At 49.0% G+C, this 23,957-nt stretch overlaps 9 protein-coding genes across 9 annotated transcripts; 5 read left to right on the plus strand and 4 right to left on the minus strand.

Moving 5' to 3' along the window:
* Nucleotides 1–1,348: 1,348 nt before the first annotated feature.
* set1 (histone methyltransferase SET1) lies at nt 1,349–5,028 on the plus strand (the record flags this gene model as incomplete). The annotated part of the gene is made up of 3 exons (XM_057180587.1): nt 1,349–1,704; nt 1,781–4,866; nt 4,925–5,028. 3 exons carry the CDS (start codon nt 1,349–1,351, stop codon nt 5,026–5,028), a joined length of 3,546 nt encoding a protein of 1,181 aa, XP_057028973.1.
* Nucleotides 5,029–5,456: 428 nt separating this feature from the next.
* Nucleotides 5,457–5,970, minus strand: N7457_009545 (RNA methylation protein TRM112; the record flags this gene model as incomplete). The annotated part of the gene is made up of 3 exons (XM_057180588.1): nt 5,457–5,461; nt 5,526–5,715; nt 5,785–5,970. The coding sequence occupies 3 exons, from the start codon at nt 5,968–5,970 to the stop codon at nt 5,457–5,459; spliced, it is 381 nt and encodes a 126-aa protein (XP_057028974.1).
* Nucleotides 5,971–6,293: 323 nt separating this feature from the next.
* On the minus strand, nt 6,294–7,472 carry N7457_009546 (small ubiquitin-related modifier domain-containing protein; the record flags this gene model as incomplete). Its single annotated transcript, XM_057180589.1, has 1 exon — nt 6,294–7,472. One exon carries the CDS (start codon nt 7,470–7,472, stop codon nt 6,294–6,296), a length of 1,179 nt encoding a protein of 392 aa, XP_057028975.1.
* Nucleotides 7,473–7,904: 432 nt separating this feature from the next.
* On the plus strand, nt 7,905–8,435 carry N7457_009547 (U4/U6-U5 snRNP complex subunit LSM6; the record flags this gene model as incomplete). Its single annotated transcript, XM_057180590.1, has 4 exons — nt 7,905–8,016; nt 8,068–8,187; nt 8,239–8,352; nt 8,413–8,435. The coding sequence occupies 4 exons, from the start codon at nt 7,905–7,907 to the stop codon at nt 8,433–8,435; spliced, it is 369 nt and encodes a 122-aa protein (XP_057028976.1).
* A 790-nt stretch (nt 8,436–9,225) lies between these two features.
* On the plus strand, nt 9,226–10,441 carry N7457_009548 (S-methyl-5-thioribose-1-phosphate isomerase; the record flags this gene model as incomplete). The annotated part of the gene is made up of 2 exons (XM_057180591.1): nt 9,226–9,749; nt 9,814–10,441. 2 exons carry the CDS (start codon nt 9,226–9,228, stop codon nt 10,439–10,441), a joined length of 1,152 nt encoding a protein of 383 aa, XP_057028977.1.
* A 597-nt stretch (nt 10,442–11,038) lies between these two features.
* Nucleotides 11,039–11,736, plus strand: N7457_009549 (rRNA-processing FCF1 family protein; the record flags this gene model as incomplete). The annotated part of the gene is made up of 3 exons (XM_057180592.1): nt 11,039–11,109; nt 11,165–11,593; nt 11,655–11,736. 3 exons carry the CDS (start codon nt 11,039–11,041, stop codon nt 11,734–11,736), a joined length of 582 nt encoding a protein of 193 aa, XP_057028978.1.
* Nucleotides 11,737–12,228: 492 nt separating this feature from the next.
* On the minus strand, nt 12,229–13,722 carry N7457_009550 (PIN and XPG domain-containing protein; the record flags this gene model as incomplete). The annotated part of the gene is made up of 1 exon (XM_057180593.1): nt 12,229–13,722. One exon carries the CDS (start codon nt 13,720–13,722, stop codon nt 12,229–12,231), a length of 1,494 nt encoding a protein of 497 aa, XP_057028979.1.
* A 652-nt stretch (nt 13,723–14,374) lies between these two features.
* On the minus strand, nt 14,375–17,724 carry N7457_009551 (rRNA-processing protein UTP21; the record flags this gene model as incomplete). Its single annotated transcript, XM_057180594.1, has 5 exons — nt 14,375–14,983; nt 15,046–15,684; nt 15,747–15,998; nt 16,054–17,550; nt 17,611–17,724. 5 exons carry the CDS (start codon nt 17,722–17,724, stop codon nt 14,375–14,377), a joined length of 3,111 nt encoding a protein of 1,036 aa, XP_057028980.1.
* Nucleotides 17,725–18,479: 755 nt separating this feature from the next.
* N7457_009552 (inositol polyphosphate kinase VIP1) lies at nt 18,480–22,422 on the plus strand (the record flags this gene model as incomplete). The annotated part of the gene is made up of 3 exons (XM_057180595.1): nt 18,480–20,886; nt 20,941–22,267; nt 22,314–22,422. 3 exons carry the CDS (start codon nt 18,480–18,482, stop codon nt 22,420–22,422), a joined length of 3,843 nt encoding a protein of 1,280 aa, XP_057028981.1.
* Between the last annotated feature and the right edge of the window lie 1,535 nt (nt 22,423–23,957).

The following is a 23,957-nucleotide window of genomic DNA, read 5'->3' on the forward strand; positions in this document are numbered from 1 at the left end:
GAAGGAAAAAAAAACCTCGGAAAATCTATATTTATATCTTGTTAGTGGCCCGGCACATTCCTTAGTGGGAGGATCCCCCTAAATAGGGTACCCTGGAAAGGTTCGATAGACGTTCCACGCTTCTGCAGTCACTATTCTAGCTAGTTTATGCGATACCCCTGGGAAGACTTGGTATCGCCGCTTATATCTACAACCGTAGGTACTATTGGTCTCTCGGGGGATTCCGAAATTCTATCAGGGGCTTGTTCGATCTGCGATCTGGTTAGGTTCGACGGAGTCTGTATACATATCAACATGTCGATGTCGGAAGCTAAAATGAAGGTCCTTGCTTTGTATTATCTCCTATCCCACTGTTGAGGTCTATAGCCGCGGTTGGTGTGGATCAGTTAGCATACATAAGAGATGCAGTCCGGTTCGTGTATGTGATACTATGTGTCGACGTCAATCACCCCTATATTAGCCTTCGATAAGAGATAGGGGGAAACCCAAACAACAAAGTGATTCATCGCCGTTGAGTCCGACTATAGTAAGGAGTATGCAGAGTCCTTCATAGGCCTAGACACAGGATCGATGCTCACTGGAAGTTAAGAGACGTCTGTAGTACGTGTACGGAGTATGGAGTAGCAACATATCAGACCAAGCGCTCACCATTTCCGTATTCGTTTGTTGTTCATCTCTCTGAATCTCATACCCAACTCAATCCCAGGCTACCACTCACCTCAAATGCTGTCCCCAATAGCAATGAAAGAACGCAAGATCAAACCAACTTCACCAATGAGCGCCCGAAGATACTTGTTGGGTACTTCATTGAGATGCGTCCTTACCGCGGACGGGTAGGTCACGGTGAGGTCACTCCGACCCGTTCAAAAAAAAAAAAAAAAAAAAAAAAAAAAAAAGAGCTGCTGAATCATTCAAAGAGTTCTCCAGACGGGAACCTTGAACTTGAACTTCGTGCTTAATGATCTCCTCTCTGTTCCAATTCAATTTCTTGCCTACTCGTTATCCCTTGAGAGCGTGAACTTCCCAAGTCCCGCGTCCCCACCATTCCACTTCCTTCCGCTCGATCGCGTCTTAGCCTCCTGCAAACTCTTGAAATTGCGCGTAAAGCTGGTATCTCAGACCCAACTCCTGGAACCCGACTCTCCCTTTCTTCTGATCTCTGGATCCTTTTCTCTTTATCTCTGGTTGATATCCGTACCCCTGTATAAACCTCTTCATCTCGATTTGCTCAATTCTGCCGTGCCGGGACCTTTACGGTCGCATGTGTTCGCAGTAGCCGAAACACCACAGTCAAGGATGCTGCCTTCTGATCGCGCCACGGTTTCTGGCGTGTAGCCAACCTCTCACCATGTCACGCGCCTCGGCTGGCTTTGCAGACTTCTTCCCGACCGCCCCGTCGGTCCTTCAGCAGAAGCGCTTCAAGACCGCGCAGGAACGACGAGGGAAACTACATGTCGAGGATCAAATTTCTGAACCTCCGAAACTTTCAACGTCAACTACTTTGAGCGCATCCGCGACCGTCGAGACGTCTCTCAAATCCGATACGGGTGAAGAGGGATCTCGCACTCCGGTCCCCAACGAGCTGGAATTGAATATCTCCGCCAAGGCGAAAAATGCGGAGGAGACGACCGGGCTACCTCTACCTACCAAAGCAACTCCCGTCCCATCACAAATTGATACACTGACGCCGCTCACGAATGCGGAGTCCTCCCCCCTGCAAAGCGACTAGTCCATCACAGTCAAAAACAGCAGGTGAAGGTTCCCCGGATATTTCTTCCAGGCCGAATCTTGAAATAACTAAACCCTCCATCACCCCGATCCACACACCTCCGACCCCCCAGTCACAAACCCAACATGTCGAACTTCGCGTGACAGGCTGCAAGGTTGTGTATGATCCCGATCTGGACAAGCGGGCCTCGTCGAAGGAGAAGCGGAAAAAGCTCGAGTATGCGGACATCATGGACAACGGCCAATCTGACGCTCCGCCTGATCCCCGTCGTGCGATTGCCAATTACACCCGTGGGTCCGGCTGCAAGCAGAAGACGAAGTACCGACCCGCGCCTTATAATTTGAAGCCATGGTCATACGATGTGGCAACTAGCATTGGCCCCGGCCCTCCGATCCAGGTTGTGGTTACGGGTTTTGACCCTTTGACCCCGATCGCCCCGATCAGCGCGCTGTTTTCAAGCTTTGGAGAGGTGGCCGAAATCAAAAATCGCACAGACCCCATCACTGGCCGATTTCTGGGGATTTGCTCCATCAAATACAAAGATAGCACCTCCGCCCGCGGAAATGGTCCAGCTTCGGCATCCAGCGCTGCCCGACGTGCATACTTCGAATGCAAGAAAGAACAACGCATTGGTACACGGCGGATCAGGGTCGAGTTGGATCGCGATGGTATTGTCTCGGACCGAATGACCGCGAAAGCAGTGGAGTCACAACGACTGGCTTCCAAGAATAACCTCCCGTCCGCAATTGAGCCCAGACCGGAATCCCAGATCAAGAAAAGCGAACCGCCACCGACTGCGCCCAAAGGCCCTTCAGGCAGGTCATCCCTACGACCGGGGATTGTTATCCCAGAAGGACCAAGGGCCGGTGTCCGATCTCCTGCTGTACAATCATTGGTCGAGGAAATTGCTATTTTGAGCCAGATCAAACGCGATCCATATATATTCATTGCGCATTGCTACGTTCCAGTCCTCAGCACAACGGTTCCACACTTGATGAAGAGGCTTAGACTATTTGGGTACAAGCAAATTCGTTGTGATAAAACCGGCTACTACATCATTTTTGAGAATTCGCGCCGGGGCGAGGAGGAAACCGAACGATGCCATCGACTATGCCACATGCAGCCCTTGTTTACCTATATCATGAACATGGAAAGTCAACCTTACGGAAATCCCAATTACGAGCGAAGCCCGAGCCCCGAACGCCTCCGCACCGAACGACGAGACAAGGCCGAGAAGGATCGAACAAGGAGGGAGGCTGAATTGGACATTGAAGAAGAAAAGAAACAGCGGGCACTCGACTTGGATCCTTGCCGGGAGGTATTGTCAATCATCATTCGTGACCTGAGAGACAAGCTTCTCGAGGATGTGAAATCGCGCATAGCCGCTCCGGCTTTATATGACTATTTGGAACCAAGTAAACATGCTGCCAAAAGGGAAAAGCTGGGTATTTCGGACCCGGAAGGTACCAAACAATCTGTTTTCCGAATTGATAGCACCCCTGGTTCTCGGGGTGAGTTGTCTGCTGGGCGGGACCCTCTCAGATCATCGGGTCTGAATGTTCTCGCTCTTCCTCGTATCCGGAAAGCCCATGGTCTTGACCGTGCAGGTGCTGCCTTCCTAGATGAACGGCGCAGGCAACCATTACGGAAGAAAGAAGTTCGACCCTTGTATCATCGCTTGCAACAGTTGCATGATGATGAAGATTCGGATGATGAGCAGCGCACCCCAGCCGCTAGAGATACCGATGAGCAAGAGAGCCGACCGCTTAGTCGCGCGAGTTCAACGTCATCTGAGTCTGAACAGGATGGCGGATACCAGTCTGACGATTTGGAATCATCCCAAGAAAATGAAGAACGTGATGCTCAAGCCGTCGACTACCCAGATGCCACGAACGAGACAGGGCATATATCCAACGACCTAGAAGTCTCCCCCAAATTGAGCAAGAGAAAGCGCCTGGCCGAAGAAACTGAAGCGCGCAAGCGGCAGCGACAGGAGGATGAGCTATTTGGCAATGATTCGGAAGTTACCGGGGATGAGCATGCAACCAAGGAGCTCGAAACACCCACGGCTATTGGCGATGAGATCGCAGAAGATGACCACAAACTATCAACGCACGATCAGCCCACAGACGAATTATCCGAACATGTCTTGCACGAACACGCCGAGCCTGATGACCATGTGGCCAGCGAAGACTTGAAAGCCGAGCCTCTCGATGAGCCAAGAACAGAAATTGACTGGGGCGTATCTAAAGATGAGCCTCGCGCAACGGTTCAAGACGACGAGAATATCGTTCTTGATTTGGATGGTTGGCAGCACCTGGTCAAGGATGACGAAGATTTGCGGTTCTTGCGGGAAATTCTACTGGATCAAGCAGAATCTAAAATTGGAAATCTTGCTGCATGGGGTTGGAAACAGAAGGAAATCAAAGCCCTCAATGGCCTGGAAAACGGCACAACAAAGGACGCTCTTAGTATTCCTGGCTACTATGTTCCAAATATGACAGGAGCTGCGCGGACGGAAGGTCGCAAAAGGATCATGGAAGCAGAGAAGTCCAAGTACCTGCCCCATCGGATTAAAGTCCAGAAAGCCCGCGAGGAGCGTGAAGCGAATGCCAAGGCAGACCCCCAGGCAGCAGCAGCAGAAGCCGCCAGGATCGCAGCTGCCAAAACCATATCCAAATCGACATCCCGATCAACGCGAGTCAACAACCGCCGCCTCATTGCAGATATCAATGCACAAAAGCAGGCGCTCCCCACCGCAAGCGGCGAAGGAGATGTTCTTCGATTCAATCAGCTCAAGAAGCGCAAGAAGCCTGTGCGCTTTGCTCGCTCTGCTATTCACAATTGGGGCTTATATGCCGAGGAGAACATCACCGCCAATGATATGATCATCGAGTATGTCGGCGAGAAAGTGCGTCAACAGGTCGCCGACATGAGAGAAAGACGATACTTGAAGAGCGGTATCGGCAGTAGCTATCTGTTCCGAATTGATGAGAACACCGTGATCGATGCCACAAAGAGAGGAGGAATCGCGCGGTTCATCAACCACAGCTGTACACCCAATTGCACTGCCAAGATCATCAAGGTCGATGGTAGCAAACGTATTGTCATTTATGCGCTCAGGGATATCGAGAGAGGTTCGTGGACTATACTTCCTTTCTGAAGAAATCACAAATGCTAACAAAAGTCCACCAGATGAGGAACTGACGTACGACTACAAATTCGAACGAGAGTGGGACAGCGATGACCGAATTCCTTGCCTCTGTGGTTCCACAGGATGTAAGGGATTCCTCAATTAAAACCGCTGCCGACATCTACCTAGCAAAGTCTTTGGGAGGTATCCTGACTCCCCATCTACCGGCGTTGAATCGGACTGGCGTTTTCAGGGTGGGAGCATTGAGGCCTGTATCAATGGCAATCGTGATTTCATAAACTACAACTCTCTTGTACAATATACCAATTCCAAAAGAATTTCGCCTGTTTTCTCTTTTTGAACCATGGCCCTTGTGCAGAATCCTCGTAGAAAGCAATGTAGGAGCGTAGATCTGTCAAATCCTAGGAGAACTTGACTCGGATATCTGATACCCTTGATGCCAGACACTGCACGGGGTTCTTTTTCGAAGGGCAGGAAAGGGTGGGAAGACTTGGTTCTCGACGGTTCCTAGCCCGGTGTGGGGGGTATCGATTTGCGCAACAATTTGGGTGAAAAGCGTGTGGGGTTGGTTATTCAGACTGGAAAGCACATTAGCAAACCCAACAGAGAACCCTAGCAGGGAAAAAACACAGCATGTCTTACCAAGGTGGCTAGGAAGCAGGAAGTTCGCAATTCCTTCCTTGATAGTGTATTGATGACCGCAGTTCCCACAGACCAATTTCCCTTCCGTGACTTGCGTCTCGAGCAGCAGTCTGTGCAAGTCCTTCAATGTCTGCTCATTCTCGAGCGCCTCACCCTCGGGTTTCGCTTCAGGAAGACTGGGGAATCCAAGCTATAAGAAGATTTTCTCTGTCAGCTTGGTTTGTACTCGGCGATCGAGTCCGTTGGGGGGCTATCGTACCTCGTTGGCGGTGGCCCGGAGGGCTGGCCAGTCGATGCGGGGAAGGATGTTGCGGATGAACTCAGGCTGCAGATCCAGCTCCTGTTGCTCTAGCTCGGCATCTTGGAAATGTAATGGGAATGAGGCTGGGGATGTCTTGCATTCCTTCACGGCGCATGTCACGAAGTTGGCGGTGATCACTTTCATTGCGGGGAGTGGGTTCGGGGACTTTGGGGTGGATTGGTCGATGCGGAAATCTTGGGGGTATTCGTTTGAGTATATGTGGGATCGATTGAGTCTAGATAGAATAGTAATTTAAAGAGTATTGGAATAACGTCGGGCCCCTCCGTGGAAGAAAAAATAGAGCCCCACGGCTTATCAGATATCATGTGATCGATATGGATATCCGGTGGATTTACTTGCAAATGTATGGGGCTCATTATTTTATTTAATTATCTGGGGATTGATTCTGAATGCTTTGATTAGCTTTGATTAGCTACTGTTCATTTGAGTAAATATGCTTCGGTGAATTATTTGATCTGGACATCCACCAGGTCTAAATCGTCAATATCATAGTGGCCAAGACTTTCATCGGGGTCAAGTTTGTCTCCATCAAACTCGAGGATGATCTCACGGTCCGCAGGAATATTCTGTTTGTTTCGAAACGCAGAGATGAGTCGCGAAATCTGAGTCTTCTGCCTTGCCTTTATCTTGAAGTCATCCAGTCCAGGGCTCCGGAGAACAAGCTTCATTGGCTCACCCTGATCATCTTCTGGTGGTGGTTGTGATTCTGCAGGATGCTGTTCATTATTAGGCGAAGCAGCTTGGCGATTGAGAAGAGCAGGCGCATCGGAAACTGCTTCCATATGTATGCGCAGCTCTTTCTGCTCTGCCGAATCATCGTCGATGTCAAGGATCGACGACGAATTTTCCCTGGCCTTTATACCTAGACTTCTGCAGGTTGTCACGTCGAATAGACGTCTGCCCTTCCAGGTCAGATGGACCGATGGATGTAACTCTGACTCAAAATCTTGGCGTTTGCACCATGCCAACCGCACTTCCCTTAGACTTTGTGACATTTTTCGATGGACGAGTAAAGGTTTGGTGTTCGGAATTTCAGATGAGATTATGATTTGGACGACCGGATCATTCACTGGAATTGTCGGTGATTGAACAGGTCGAGGGCTTCGAGTTGCCGGTTTATCTGCCTGAAGGGCCGATAGTCGAACAGGCGGAGGACGTAGTACTTCCGGAGACTTGATTTCTTGTGGTATCACAGATGGGCGACTTTCTGATGCACGTCGTTGGATGGTCTTATGTTGACTGACTGGCCCGTGTGAGACATCGTACGATGGACTCGGGAGCTTTGGCGGCACTGCTGGCGCAAGTTTTTCCCTCTCATTCCCATTGATTGTATCCCGCACAGGGCTAGTATCCTTGTGATGATGCTCATTCTCCTCGGAAAGGCGAGGTCGCTTCTTTGGTTCTGTATCTTCTTTATCTTCTGCATCTTCTGTATCTTCTGTGTCTTCTGTTTCTTCTGTGTCTTCTGCATCTTCTGGGGTTGTCGGTGCTTTTGGCTTCTGGTGCGCTTCTCGGGTTGCAGCAACGATATCAGAGTATGTTTGTTCTGAGCGCCGATAAAATTCAGTGCCAGTTTTCGAAGTATCTTTGACTGCCCATGAGGGTCTCTTGAAAAAAGAGCTCATTTTCACACTCGGGGCTGAGGTTGATCAAGTCATAAAAGAATGCAAGTATGATGGTTGAATGGATTTTGAATGTGACTTTCGTCGGTGCTCCTGAGCATAATCAGCGATGGTTAGTGAGAAATTAAAAGAACGACAATAGCGTCTTGGTATCAAACAAACAAACATTCTGTGAGCAAACGAATGATATATTTCGTGACTTCGAACATTGGACCAAGTCCACCACACTCACCGCCTACTATAAACGAACTAGCGCGTTTCTGGCCCTCAGAACGCGACTTATCCTCTAGAACTTTCACATATAACTTCCCTGGGACTGTAGCTTCAAATTCCCTCGAAGTTTCAATTTGTCCCAATATCTCCATATCTTGAGATTCTTTGCAATTGAACACACAGCCTTTGAAGTCGTCGTATCTTAGGACCGGCAATACCATAATGGATAAGCACCTGATAACAGGCCCACTGGCCCACCACTCTCACCGCCTTCCCGATCTCCCACTTGGGAATGCTTCATCCGTCAACCTTCCACAGAACATCTCTGAACCTGGTATGTCTCCGTACTTCTACTTCAATTGTGCTCTAGCTGATATGCGATAAGCTCCAGACGTCGATATGGAGAACGGCCCATCTTCCGAAGGGAAGGACCCCTCGGTCTTTTTGAGTGAGATCATCGGTGCACCCGTGATCGTGAAGCTGAACTCTGGAGTGGTCTACAAGGGTATAGGTCTCGCGTCTTATTTCCAGTGGAATCGCTATTGACTCTTCATAGGCGAACTTCAATCCGTTGATGGCTACATGAACATTGCCCTCGAAAAGACAGAGGAATTCGTCAACGGAAAACTGCGACGAAACTATGGCGATGCGTTCATCCGTGGAAACAATGGTGCGTCAATCCTATCTTTTGAATCGAGGTGGCGCGACAGCTTTCTGACTCGAGATATAGTGCTGTACATCTCCGCCAATTAAGTCGAAAACATACCCCGTACCGTCGATTGGGCCTATCTATGACATCTTGAAGGCGATTGCGAAAGATGAACTTTGAGGACCACCGCCATAATCTCGAGCATCATGGGGGGAAATCCTAGCATACAAATCTAGGTGGTGATTGGCTAGCCCTGCTCATGATGCAGTTGATGATGTGATGATACTTCCGAGCCTGTGGGTATAGAGATTATGTACCCGGCAGTGTTCACCCATTCCATTACTTTTTTCAAAAAAACCTTTTTGTGTTCTTCCCCAGAGCTTCTATTGGGGCTTGTAGCCATCTAGTTCACCATTTCCACGGTCATCGGCCATGCGACTCGATCACGTTTTCTAGTGATGCAGTGATGTGCCATTGGAATCACGTTTCAAAGCGACGCCATGTGTCCTTGCATAGCAAGATCATTCTCCTCTATGGCTATCTTCGTCATGTTGGAGGAATCCACTGGGATTTGGGTTATCATGTATCTACATTGTACATGCAGGTACGTGATTGCACTAGGGCTCAAAAGCGAGGTACATCATCCAGAACAACCTTTACGGGACATATCCAAATTTTCAGATAGGCTCCCAAAGTTAGCCATTCGTTGACGACCACGATTTGCGTTCTTATATTCAGGCCATATAAGTGCAGCCCTCTACAACATAGAGCCCTGGTCAACCCCGCCCGATAGGCACTGATTAGATAAGCCATTTCAGGGCCGCGGGGAATAAGGTTCTTCTGAAAGTTTGCCTCTTATAGGGCTTCAAAACTTTTGGACCACCACCTACAAAGATGTTGCAGGCAATCAAATACTCCAAGGGCAACCTTGAGATTCTGGACCAATTACAACTCCCGTTCGTCGAAACGTACATTCCCATTCGAACTACCGAAGATGCATGGCACGCTATCAAAGATATGAAAGTCCGAGGGGCACCTGCTATTGCTATCGTAGCAATGCTTGCCCTCGCCTCGGAACTCACCTCTGCTATGGAGAGTGGCAATCTCCCACAATCCTCGGAATCAGCCTGCCAATACATTTCAGACAAGCTTGCCTATCTCGTGACGAGCAGGCCCACTGCCGTCAACCTTGCTGATGCTGCGCGCAAGCTGGAGGCCGTAGTGACCAATCGTACCCAAGCGCCGGGATCTCAAGGTCCGGAGGTTGCGGCCGCATTCATTCAGGCGGCAGAGGATATGATGGGAAGCGATTTGCAGGATAACCAGAGGATTGGACACCATGGCGCGGAATGGATCGCTACCCATGCGGCCAAGCCAGGGAAATCGGAGGTTGCTGTGTTGACACACTGCAATACTGGGTAGGCCCGACTCACTGCTTTGTCCGTAATCAGCTGTTTGGTTTAACTAATACTGAATCACTAGTTCTCTCGCCACTTCTGGATATGGCACAGCATTGGGAGTCGTTCGTTCGTTGGCCTCGAAGAACATCCTACGTCACGCTTATTGCACAGAGACTCGTCCCTATAACCAGGGATCTCGTCTTACAGCTTTCGAATTGGTTCATGACAAAATTCCAGCTACACTCATCACGGATTCTATGGCAGCCGCATTGCTCGCAGATAAGAATGTGGGCGTGAATGCAATTGTGGTGGGGGCTGATAGAGTAGCAGCCAACGGTGACACCGCCAACAAAATCGGCACATATGCGCTGGCTGTCTTGGCAAAGTACCATGGCGTCAAGTTCCTCGTCGCAGCGCCACGCACAACCATCGATATGGCCACAAAATCTGGGGAGGACATCATCATTGAACAACGTGCAGCATCCGAGGTGACCACCATCAAAGGTCCCCGCGGGGGTCCTGAGGCCACCGACAAGGTTGAAATTGAGACCGTCAAAATTGCCGCGCCGGGGATCAATGTCTGGAACCCAGCATTTGATGTTACTCCTGCGAGCCTGATTGATGGTATTGTCACAGAGGTCGGAGTTGTAGAGAAGGGCGCTGACGGCCAGTATCACTTGGGTGGACTATTTGACGACTCCACCCGTTGATTCTGATCTTTAGCGGATTGACTCGAATTAGTCCCATTTGCAGTTGAATCTTCTGCTGCAACAGTGCTCTGATCTTCAAATGCTGCTAGAAGTTCATCAACTTTGCCTTCGATTGCATTGAGATTCTTTTCCAGGGTCAACGCAGTCATCTCACCCCTAAATGCCTGATGTTAAATAATGAATCTATACATATCAGTTCCAAATAAGGCCACGTACTTTGCGAGATCTGCGAGTGCCTATGTAACGAGTCAGCTATCTTCCTTCATAGTAGTTCGGCTTATGTCTGTGTATAGAGCGGGGCATAGACGAACAGTGCCTCGCAGGCTAGTCCAGGGAAATTCATGACGTAAAATTAAAGGTACTCACTTGAGAAAGATCGAAGTCTGGAGTCGGTCGGGACATAATGCGCACTTGGCCAATGAATATGCTGTACCTAGGAAGTAGGAGACTTGTAGAAGTAGACAAGAAGTTGTGCTTCAGATGCAGGTGGGCCGTGCGCGTTAGTCAGCAACCCGCGCCCCCGGGCGAGATAGATTTCCCCGATAAGAAAAAAAATCGCCCTTCTTCACCAACCATCATCATTCACCTCTTGGCATCATGGGTGTTCAGAAAAAGACTCGCAAGTTTGCGCTGGCTAAGCGAGCTATCTCCATGCGGGATAACCGCCTGTTCGTCACAATTCCCCTCCAGGATCTCAACATGAATCGCTAACAGCGGTAACAGGAAGCAAAATCAAGACAAGAAAGAAGACAAAGGCAAAGAGGCCAAGGATGACCTCGTCAGAGAGGCTCCTCAGGCTCCTTCGTCCATGTTCTTCCAGTATAACACTGCGCTTGCTCCCCCATACTCTGTACTCGTCGATACCAATTTTATCTCCCACACCATTCAGCACAAACTCGAGGTGATTCCAACCATGCTCGACTGTCTGTACGCCAAATGTATCCCCATTGTCACCGACTGCGTACTTGCCGAGTTGGAGAAGCTTGGCCCGAAATACCGACTTGCCCTGCGTGTTGCCAAAGACCCTCGGTTCGAGCGAGTCAAGTGTGACCACAAGGGTACATATGCCGATGACTGCCTGGTAGACCGTGTCATCAAGCACCGCGTTTACATTATCGCGACAAACGATCGTGATCTCAAGAGACGTATCCGGTATGTAAACGCTCTCGAATCAATTACTATCAAACGAGCCATTTCCTAATTACTATAACAGCAAAATTCCTGGAGCACCCATCATGAGTGTCGCTCGTGGAAAATATGTCATCGAACGACTCCCTGATGCCCCCGAAAAATGAGGGACATTTTTTCACGATTTATTGTTGCATAATACCCGCCAGTCGTCTGTCACCACTGCGATTATACACATGACACGAAGATTGGCACCCACATATGTATTCGTTTCCCTCTTTGGCAAAAGTTGTAAAACACCACCGCAAACATTCTTCGCCTCCAACGAAGCGGCCACAGCATGCAATATCAAGTTACGTTGTCAATCAGCGGTATTGGACCAAAGAGATCGGCTGCATTCAGACGCTGCAACATCGCTCCTACAAGGCTGGCTCTAATGCACTGTGTCAACACCTGAAGAACTTGGGGCGCTTGAAGAACAATACTATCTCATGTTGTCTTCTGGGTCTATGGTAATTGCTGATGCAAATGACCTTGTATTTCAGAAAAAGCATGGATGTTAAGATATATTGTTGACTATAGTCATTGAACCACGGGCTTGTTGGCTATGCACGCTCTAGTTTGTGAAGCAAATTGGCTCGCAGTGTGTATTATATTTGTTAACCATATGTTTCTAACAATTGACGAATTGCACGCCGGACAAAATGAGTATCAGCAAAGCTCTGAGCCATTCGCTGTCGCGACATCATTATGTGTAGAGGAGGTAAACTCGCGAGAAGTGATATCAAATCACCCGTCTCATCACCAAGGGCTGCGATATCAACCAGCTGCTTCAGTATCCGTAGAGAGTACAGTGCAGCTTGTATTTGAGCAAGAAAGTGAATGTCTGTCCATTTAGTGCTTTGCAGCATATATCCTTTAGTAAGGAAGTTCTCCAACTGCTTCCCACTTGGAAGTGTGGTTGTGTTGGCTCCATCAAGGTAGATCTCAGAAATAACGAACAAAAACCAGAAGGTCTCTGCGGGCAGACCATTGCCAAAAGTATTTTGTGCTAGGGCAATGCGTTTTTGGAGCAGATCTAGGTCAGAGTTCGTGGTCTTGGTTCCGCTTAAAGTGATCTCTTCGGCCACGATCCTTCCACCTCTGCGAACAAATTCATGCACAATCTCGAACCGGTTGGCAGCAGGCCGAGAATTGTTGAAAAGGGAGTATCCAAGGCTCCTATATGTTCGACCTTGTTCCCAGGCACATCGCCTGGAAGAGTCTTCATTGAGAACTCCAAGGTAGACATGTGCTTGTTCACCCGAGCGGTAGATATCAGGAAGTTCATATTGCCAGAATAACTCTGACACCCTAGGATCCAAGGGTGGTGCTGACTGGCCTGCTGCACGTATCATCTTGTCATCTGAGGTCTCATGGTCATATTCTCGAAGAAATTCTTGATATTCAGGCGAGAGCTCAGTTCTTGCACTACCCTCCTTAGATTTCCGAGCAAGTTCAGCAAAACCCAAATGAACGTTATTCGATAATTCGTACGCAAACCACTGTACGTTTGCGACTCCCGCTCGGTGAGAGAGCGCATGGGGACAGATTCTTTGTCCCCTAATATCGGGCTCGGCGGGGTTCCAGATACCCGAGGAGGATTGCACAGACTCTAAAAACAAGACTGCACCATGTGAACCAAGGTCATGAAGCAGGAGGTCTGAATCACTTGTCAACACTGCACAACCGGTCAGTCTTGCGACACGGGCGCACTCGACGTCTGCTTCTCCCGGCACCATGACGGTGATTTCCGCCCAGGGATATTCGATATCAGTGACAAAGCAACTGATATCATCGTCGACCTCTTTCTTAATTTGTTCCTTGTTCCATCGGTGGCGCAAATCCTCAAAGACCGCCGATACCATGAAGGGACTCTCTGGAAGGCCTCTTCGTCGACGAGGCATGACTCGACTGCACCAGACCTGTCCTGGCGTAGCCGGGATCACATCGCGGCATTTGGGTGTTGCAGGAAGAGGGAGGTTTCGGCGAGCGACTTCCAATCGTTGTCGCAACTTCTCAATCCGGCCAAAGCGAGTTTCTCGCTTGGAGACGGGCAACGCACCATCAAAGCAGATCTTATGTCTGGAGAACAGAGAGAAGAAGAAAGACATCAGAAGATAGCAGTGTTTCGCAACTAGTGTGAGGGCTTACATTTCAACTCCTAGTCTGGTTAATTGGAGAAGATAGCTGCTCACGCCACGACTGATCTCGTCGCAGGTCGGCTGGTAGTCAAGCGCATCGCTGTCTGGGTTCATCCAGCCCAGGAGTCGGCGGTGGACATGGTATACTAGACTAGGCCCGTCAATGACAACGCCTTGAATATGGGGAAGTCCCTCAATTGCGCTCCCGCCCAGCAAGACAGTTTCGGCATATGGAAGCAAGTGTTTTGTCAAGTGAGGGATTCCCATAGCCAATGCGCGCGAGAAACCTGTTGTTGTCCAGTAGTGAGTTTAGTTCTGGGGATGCTTTTTCCCCGATTTAATTTTTGTATTAGTCAGGCATTCGAGGCCCCGGAGTTTTCGGACTTTATACACAACTGTTTGTACGGAGTACGGTGATTGCTGATGAAGTATTGAACGAGAATAAAATGACCAAGATACTAAAGAAATGCTATGAAATGCAGATGAACTGCCCACAACCCTTTTGAATAAGAAATCATCGCATAGACTGATTCGACGTAACAAGCATGAGATAACAAAGAAAAGTAACAATATAGACACTGGCGCCATTCATGATAATTATCAAGTATCTATCCAATTCAGACTACCGAGCGGATCGCAAGAATCCAACCACTCCGCGGCAGTAGCCTACCAGCTCAGCTAGGCGCTTTCCTTCCTGTTGTTGCTCATGGGCCCAAGTTGCGAGAGCCGCTTGCAAGAGGCGGTGCTCAGGCTCATCATGATGAGAGCTGAGAGCGATGGTGTCGGCGTGGATCTTCAAGAAGACCGCCATCCAAGCATTGACAAGCTCGAAGTCTCTCTTGGACTTCAAACGAGCAGTCAAAGCAATAACGAAATCGGACAACTCGGCATGCCCATCACGTACCCGAGGATCCAGTGAACGGATCTCAAGATCGGCTTTGGCTGGAGACAAAGTCTTGAGATGATCGACGAATGAAGTGAAGTCGCCGGTCTGATGGCCGGATACCAATGACCGGGTGAACACAGATTGGGCACCGGGGTTTCCACCGGCCTGCAACTTGGCGATCCGCAATCTCTCGGCCTCGGCGGTTTTAGCCAGCAAACTCACATCGGTAGCATCGTCCCCAGAGGTTTTGCTGGTAGACTCGGGCCCACTGGAGTTGAGGAGAGAGGGCAAGAAGAATGGAGCCTTCTCGGGTGCCTTGGGAGCTTCCTTCGGACGATTACGTTCCTGTTAAATTTGTTAGTCAACGACTCCTGTGGATTATGCGCAGAACAGTAGAAAGTACATACCCGAATAGAGTCTAAGTGGACCAATGCCTGCCATCTGCTCTTGGGAACAAGACTGAGAGTCATCATGTCATGTTGTAGTTGTTCTGTTGCCAGTACGGGGCCTTCTGCTTCATCTTCTTCGGTTTGATCCACAAAGGCTGCTTCAATAAGGCCAGCACCGCCTTCTCCTGATGTTGCGGGGAGCCCAACATTCTCAATAACGCTCTCATCTAGGTTCTTGGTCGATATAGGCATGAACAGGCTGCGGTTGCTCCAGAGGCTGACACCAATGCCGCCGGCGTGTGCGGTGGCGAGGAATTCGCCTGTTGAGGACATAGCCAGAGCGACACAAGTGCTCGAAACGCGGAAGATGTCAATCAGGTGCCCGGTGGGCAAATCCCACACGCGTACTACCGAGTCCATTGAGGCTGCGACGATCCACCGCCCATCATTTGAGAAGATGAAGTCGTTGACTTGACCCACACATCCCCAGAACTCACGAACAAGCTTGCGGGTCTCAAGGTCAATCACGCGGATTGAGAGGTCGTCACAGCTGAAAGCGACTAACTCGCTCGCCTTGTTATAGCGAAGCCCAGTAATGGCAGCCATTGGATTCCAGTCAAGTTCATCGAGGAATTTTCCGGAGAGAAGATCCCAAAACTGAATGTCAAAAGAGGTTAATCTGTGAATCTCTTAGAGGAATAAAGAATCATGGAACTCACCTTGACTTTACCATCCAGACTACAGCTGACAACAGTACGGTTCAGGCTGTCAACCATCAGGCCTGTCACAGCTTTGGTATGTTTGGAAGCAGCAGCGACTGAGGCCGAGACAGTGGATTTGGCGCCGCGGAAAGTTGGGGGACGAGCTGGGAAACTTTGTCGGTGTTGACCTGACTGCATGTTGAACATGTCAATAGAACCTCCGGCTGATCCTATGACAGCGAAAGTTCCACAGTGGGAGACGGCAACACTCTGTGGATAAATTGATTAGCAAAAGAGGTTATCCATGTTCAGGGAACCCACGTACCTTGACTTCTGTTCCGTCACTGGTTGCAAATGCCCATCGGCCTGCCTTCTTTTTACCCCAGAACCAAGTACGCGCGAACTTGTCGCCCCGGTGACCAGTGACCACGCTTTCCCAGCCAGTTGCATTAGAGTCATCCGCATTTGTGGCCTTCGGGTTCGACCAAATTGGGCCAGATGTAGTGATTCCCATTCCGCCATCACGATTGAGACTGCAGGCGATACAAGTGACCTCGGGAGCCTTCAGATCCTCGATTGCCATCGCATCTGAGTTGCTTGAAGGCCCCGCCTTCTTAGCCTTGCTTTCAACGTTACCCTGTGAAATCTCGGTATGTTGGCTATCTTTGCGCAGACTGAGTCCCCAGAGACTGCAGTCCTTGCTTGCACTGAGAAGCCACTTGCCGCCGGACTCAGAGCCATCTGAGGATGTCGGCAGGAAATCAAGAGCGCTGACAGCAGCGGAGTGGCCGTTTCGTCTATGAAGGGGTCGGGGAATGGGCGAGAATGGGGTTGCGTCGAAAATCCACGTCTTCAGAGAATTGTCATCGCCCGACGACACAAGCACCGGCTGTCCATCCAAAAACTCGACGCGGTTAGCGCCCATGGCCTTTTCGCCAGTAGATACGCGGTGAGCTCCACGGAGGATGCCTGCAATGCGGCCTCCGTTGTTCAAGTCCCACATTGTAATATCGCCACTGCCACTCGACGCCGTAGCCATGACACCTGAGCTGCGACCATCGTGACCAGCACCAAGACCATCACTCCGGAAAGTAATAGATGTGACGGGCAGACCCCGGGATGATGCGTTCTTGAGAGACAGAACAAGCTGGCCAGAATTCACGTTCTGGATCGCCAGCGCACCGCCCTTGTAAGCAATAGCAATAAGCGATAGAGCAGGTGTGGGCTGAATCGCAGTCACGGGCCCAGCATCTGACGACAAAGCGGGCAATGTGTGAAGAAGTTTTCCACTGCGAAGGTTCCAAATATCAACCGCTCCATCTGATCGGCCCACGAAGATCTTGTTGAGATAGGTAGGCATATTGCACATGATTCCGGTGTAGATCTGCTCTCCAGAGGAACCCTGAACAGGCTGCGGCCGCAAACTGGCATAGTGCTCGTATGTGCCCGTTTTCCAAACTTCGATGCCCCCGGTCCAGCAACCAACAACCCACGAGCCAAATACCACCAAGCGCTCAATAGGGCCCTTCAGGTCTGCGGGGCTCTCAAGAACTGCAACTCTTTTGGCGCGCTTGAAAACCCAAACCCCGCCGGGAGACTGCGGCCGGAGATGGCCCCAGGCTGCAAATACCTTATCCTGCCACGCACATGTTGCCGTAATGATCTCAGGAGTTTGCGGCCGAGTCAAAAAGATAAGATTCAGGCCCCGGCGCAGATCATATGTCTGGAGCGAGTGTCCCACCGAGGTTGTGATTTGGAAAGTCGATTTACCCAGGCGCACGGATGTGAAAGGAACGGGTGTTGGTGACACCAATCCTAGTGTCTTTGTGGAGATAGGTCAGTTTGAAGAAATAAGAAGCAATTCAGGCCTGCGGCAACTCACACGAAAAGGAGCAAAGATTTTGGAGCCCCGTGTTCCAGCATTAACACCTTGCGATACCCGTTTCTGCCTCTTCGCAAGAGGCAGATCGAAATTGTCGTTGGCCACAGAAGGCATGCTGATATCGAGGAGCACACCGGTATCAATAGTATTATCGGGGGTATAGAGCAATCAGAAGAAACCCATTGGCGTTTCAAGTGAGAACTCGTTTATGACAAGCCAATACCCAAGGTAGTTCCCGATGCTGTTGCTTGTATCTTTTTTTTCCGCTGTTTTTTTCTGCCCCGCCTAACCCTGCAGGCACTAGACCGCCTTTATTGGAAAGGTGTACATTTCCCCGCGGTAGCAGATACTTTTGCTGGAGAAGAACCAATGAAGATATATGCTTCCTATGATCTAATTGAAGTTGGATACTTGAGGTCTCTCTGTAAATTGATTATTTCCCAAATCACAGTCATATTTGTCTTAAGGTTTTGAGTCGAAAGCTATGACGAAATCATTGTTCTCGAGGTTGCTTATAATGTATTGAATACCTTTGGAGCAAGTATCGGGTGAGATGGGCACTTGTACGTCAAAGGTCTACTGTTCGTATAAAATGTTACGAGGTAGCCCAATGAAATGAATATACAATTAGCATAGCATTCAGCCTGACAATCAGATCACAATGAGCGAAAGTACACATTTGGACAGCGAAAAGGCCATTTCTTCTCCGCCTATGCAAATGCGGAAGACCCCATTATTTGGTAATACTACAGAGCTCCCCCGGTTTCCAGCTTCTTTCTCGGAACAACTCGAATTTCATATCCTATCCCGGTAAACCAGATGCTTCATCTCGTTTTGAGATAGCAACTGCCCAGAACAATCTTGCTCATATGGATGCCCTTGAGCACAGCAACGGCACTTCTGCCGCTGAATCCATGAGGCCTACAAAGCCCAACCTCTCGTCCCCTCCTGATCTGGACTTCGAAGACAACGATCAGACCCCCACGGGACTCGTTCCCGAACCCACCTCCGAACCCGCATTGGTCAAGCCTGTCCAACATGGAAAGTCGATCCAATCAGGAAAGGCCGATTCGGGATCCGACCCTCACTCCGTCGGTCGAATACTAGGACAATCTACACGCTCCTCGAGCCGCACACCTAGAAGGTTCAGCGGAAGCACGGCTGCCAGTACTGCTGCAAGCTCTATCAGCGAACTGGAATCGAGCTCCCTAAAGCCATGGAGAATCGGAGTCTGTGCCTTGGATGTGAAGGCACGCAGCAAGCCGAGCCAGAATATCTTGACTCGGCTCCAATCGAAAGGCGAATTCGAGGTGATTGTCTTTGGAGATAAAGTTATTCTCGACGAAGCAGTCGAGAATTGGCCCGTGTGTGACTTCCTGGTAGCTTTCTTCTCTGATGGGTTTCCCTTGGACAAAGCCATTGCGTATGCTAAACTTCGGAAACCACTCTGTGTTAACGACCTGCCTATGCAAAAGGTCTTATGGGATCGCCGACTTTGTCTCAGAATCCTAGATCATATGGGCGTTCCTACCCCGAAGCGGCTGGAAGTCAATCGTGACGGTGGTCCAGTTCTAGAATCATCGGAACTGGGCCAACATATCTATCGATTGACTGGTGTGAAGCTTGAAGGCCCAGAAAGCGGAATTGGTGGCGGAGCCCCTCGGACCCAGAGTGTCACGATGTCCGAGGACGGTGAGGCCTTGATTGTTGATGGCAAAGTGTTCAAAAAGCCCTTTGTCGAGAAGCCGGTCAACGGCGAGGACCACAACATCCACATCTATTTCCCCAACGACCAACAGTACGGCGGCGGTGGAAGAAGACTATTCCGCAAGGTTGGCAATAAAAGCTCGGAGTATGATCCCAATCTCACCGTGCCAAGATCCGTCACGGAGAAGGATACAAGTTACCTCTACGAACAGTTCCTCCGGGTCGACAATGCTGAAGATGTCAAAGCCTATACGGTGGGGCCAGACTTCTGTCACGCAGAAACCCGCAAATCTCCCGTGGTAGATGGTCTTGTTCGGCGCAATACCCACGGAAAAGAAATACGATACATCACGAAACTTAGCAAGGAAGAAGCGATAATCGCGTCAAAAATCTCAAACGGATTTGGTCAAAGAATTTGTGGATTTGACATGCTTCGCGTTGGAGACAAAAGCTATGTTATCGATGTCAACGGTTGGAGCTTCGTCAAGGACAACAACGACTATTACGATAAGTGCGCCAACATTCTCAGGGAAATTTTCTTGGCAGAGAGACGCAAATTCGAAGGAACATCTGAACCATCTGAGCCGCCATCGCCGGAAATGGGCCCCTCCAGAAGAAGCACTGCGGGATCTCATCGTCACTCTCTGAAGTCCCTATTGAAGTCCCCCAGTGCTTCCAGGCTTTATGGCCAGAACCAGAAGTCTACTGAAACTTCAGAGTCCTGTACTCCATCACTTGCGTCATCTGCGGTAGAAAGTACTGATGTTGGCGCTGCTCTCAGCAAGCTGAATTCTCGGGAAGGCCACTCCCCTTATAATACCTCGAAGCCGAAATCTCCGGCTCTTTCGGTACAGCATGCTAATGACGAAACACTGCCACCCCTCCCTGCTTCCAAACACTCTTGGAAGTTGAAAGGCATGGTGGCGGTGATTCGACACGCAGACCGGACTCCAAAGCAAAAATTCAAATTTACTTTCCATAGTCAGCCCTTCGTGAATCTATTGAAAGGGCATCAGGAGGAGATCGTGATCAAGGGGGAAGCTGCACTGGCCAGCGTTTCCGACGCCGTCAAACAAGCTATGGATAAGGGGCTGGAAGACATGGAAAAGCTCAAGCTGCTCCGCACCTCCCTCGAGAAAAAGGGTGGTTGGCCTGGAACAAAAGTGCAGATCAAGCCAATGTTCCGGAAACGAACCCCAGAAGAAATGAGAGCACAGGGACGAGTTCCAATTTCGTCTCCATTGCCTGAGAACACGCCCAGTGAAGAGCCTCTTTCACCCGTGGCGAGTGAGGGCCTGGCGCCAGACAACGATGAATTGCGGAGGTCACAGACACGAAGTGATTCTATCTCAGATGCAACATTCTCTCGGTTCTCTGCCGCCGAAAATGACTTGATCCTGGATAAATTACAGCTTGTGATCAAATGGGGTGGCGAGCCCACGCATGCCGCACGTTACCAATCCCAGGATCTTGGACTGAATATGCGGGATGATCTCAAGTTGCTGAACAAGGAAGCATTGAATAATGTTCGTCTGTTTACCAGTTCCGAACGTAGAGTGAGCACTAGTGGTGAGTTTTTCTTCCTGCTCAGAATTTTGGTCAGATTAATAACCTTCCTAAAAGCACAAATTTGGGCCTGCTCGTTTTTGGACCAGAAGGACATCCCTGAAGACTTGATACAGGTCCGGAAGGATCTGCTTGACGATTCTAATGCCGCCAAGGATGTCATGGACAAAGTCAAGAAAAAGTTGAAATTACTACTGCGAGAAGGATCTGCACCCTCGCAGTTCGCTTGGCCCAAAGACAGCAACATCCCAGAACCTTCGGTCGTCCTTGCCACGGTGGTTGAACTGATGAAGTTCCATCGGAGCGTCATGCGATACAACTACGAGAGAGTCAACAGCTCGTCATCCGGTTTCCCGACTTCCTCCGATGATTCTGGAGCCGCGAGCCGGCCAACCTCTGGGGATCAGCTTGATATATCTAATATACAGGGCCGCTGGTGTGCTGGCGAAGATCCTCGACTCTTCAAGGAGCGATGGGAAAAGCTCTTTGCGGAGTTCTGTGACACCGAAAAGGTCGACCCGAGCAAGCTTTCCGAGCTCTACGATAGTATGAAATTTGATGCACTACACAACAGACAGTTTTTGGAGTGGGTCTTCATGCCCCCGGACAATGCCCAGGATGGTGAAGAAGATCAAAAAAGCAAGCTCACAACAAAGATGGACGCAAGCGCAGAGGTAAAAGTCGGACCGGAAATCGGGAATGAGAAGGCCGAAGAACGCGCTGAGGGTCAGACGTTCGCTCATCGCTTTGGCTTGAAGCGGCGCATTCACGCTCTCGAGGCATTGCCGCATCTTCGAGCACTCGATGATTCATACGACCATTATTTCAAGCTTTTCCCCGGCCCCAAATCTTCTGTAAGCAAGATGGATGAGCGGCTCTCGAAGCTTCGGGAACTATACAAATTGTCCAAGGTCTTGTTTGATTATGTGACGCCTCAAGAATATGGTATCACCGACAGTGAGAAACTAGAGATTGGCCTCCTGACATCTCTTCCTCTTCTTCAAGAAATTGTTCGTGATCTGGAAGAGGTGCAGGCTTCGCAGGATGCCAAGTCTTTCTTCTACTTCACCAAGGAATCCCACATCTACACCCTCTTGAACTGCATCTTAGAAGGTGGAATTCAAACCAAGATCGCTAGAAGCGCCATCCCGGAACTTGACTATCTCTCTCAGATTTGCTTCGAGTTATACGAGGCTCGTGACAGTGAATCGGATTCCTACTCTTACTCCATCCGCATCTCGGTCAGCCCAGGTTGTCACGCCTTCGACCCGCTTGACGTGCAACTCGATTCCCGGCACGCCATCGGCTGCGCCCCGCGACGAAGCCTGACAGCTCATCAGGATTGGAAGGAGGTGATTGAGACGCTCAAGGCGAAATTTGACACGTAAGTCTTGTGCTTGATTTGCTTGACCTCCTACTAACAATTTAAGTGTAAAACTACCTAAAACCTTCATTGCGGTAAACCTGAGTGACAAGCACATTTCCCACGATGAGAACTCGCCAACACCCTCGCGTGGCATCTCCCCGACCCAATACTGAGGTTCCCGTCCTGGAAAAATCGTCTTCTTTTATGTGGTTTTAGAATAGAAACATTCAGGCCAGACTGTTTCTCGTGTGGCTAGTTGCCTTTTCGCAGAATGCTGTAGAAAGAAAGGAACGTTGTGTTGAGAACCATGCCTGAGGCAGGATTCTCTCATCCGTAGGATTATCAACGCTACGCCCTTTTTGTCTTTTCTGCCGAAAAGCCCACCTTTGGGGGCCAAATTGAGGACTCCGATCCTCGGCACACAAAGGGGCATAAATAGCAGGAAAAGGCAGATATTATCTAGATCTTTAGACAATTTAATACTTCTATGAGAGATCCTATTCCTAGTATCATTTAAACCCATTATTGAAACCCTATATACTGTATCATACCTCTATATCTTTAATAGGTTATGAGCCCGGCTATCTCTAATAGCCGGAATACCTAAATTGCGTAGTATAGTCTATTTGCTATATTTGCTAGTAAATATTTACTTACCCCTATATACCTTTTTATCTAATCTTTACCTAGACCTATATATATAGGTCCTTACCCTAGGATCTCTCTCTTCTTCTTATATATATCTTACCTCTTATTTTATACCTATACCTCTTAATCTCTCGTAGATCTACCTATATTTTTATTAATTTTATTATAACCCCTATTACCCGACGGTCCTAGCGAGATAGGGGGGCATTTAGTGTATCTAGTGCACCCTATATACCCTACGAACCCTCTAACTCCGACGCTAACCGACTAGATAAATTAGGGTCCGATAATAACTATAGTAGCGTCTTAGGCGAGAGTAGCGATAACAAAGGAGGAAATAATAGTCCTATAGCTCCCGCTAGTACTAGAAATATAGACCCCGGCTAGGGCCTATAACGTCTAAACCCCGCGGATTAACTAGCTAGAGAACTCGAGTCGACCGAGTATCTTTATACCTAGTAGCCCTAAGGACTAACTAGGTAGCTTATAGCGGGTAGACCCCTCGCTAAAGTCTCTAAATCTATCGAGACTAATATATAAGTCTTATTAATATAGATTAATAACCTAAACTGATTTAATCGAGATAGCTTTATATTCTCGCTATATAACCGCTACGCTACCCTAAAGAATAATACCCGAGAAGAGGAAGAAAACGCCCTTTAATACCTTAGTTTTACTAAGGACCTCGGGAAAATATTTAAAAGAAAAGAAGAATATAAAGGACTAAAACTTATAGAATTAAATAATTACCGTACTTAGGCCGCTAATATATAGTAAGTGCTAAACTAAAACCTTCTCGAATAAGTTATCGATAGTAAAGTAGGATTATTACCCCCTTTATATAAGAAGTACTATATACTAAATATATAGAAGAGAGTAGCCTAGCTTACTATCCTAAATACTATATACCTAGACTTAGCGAAAAATATTATACCGCCGAGCCCTTTAGAACCTAAGCGTATCTAATAGGAATTATAAAATTAATACGATATAAAGGATACTTTTACCGCCGAATAAGGCGCTATTATAATAAAAGTACTATATGTATCCCGCGTCCGTA

The sequence above is a fragment of the Penicillium paradoxum genome (assembly GCF_028828445.1).
Source record: "Penicillium paradoxum strain IBT 22861 chromosome Unknown utg000007l_segment0_segment0, whole genome shotgun sequence".
In the NCBI taxonomy this organism is placed as follows: domain Eukaryota; kingdom Fungi; phylum Ascomycota; class Eurotiomycetes; order Eurotiales; family Aspergillaceae; genus Penicillium; species Penicillium paradoxum.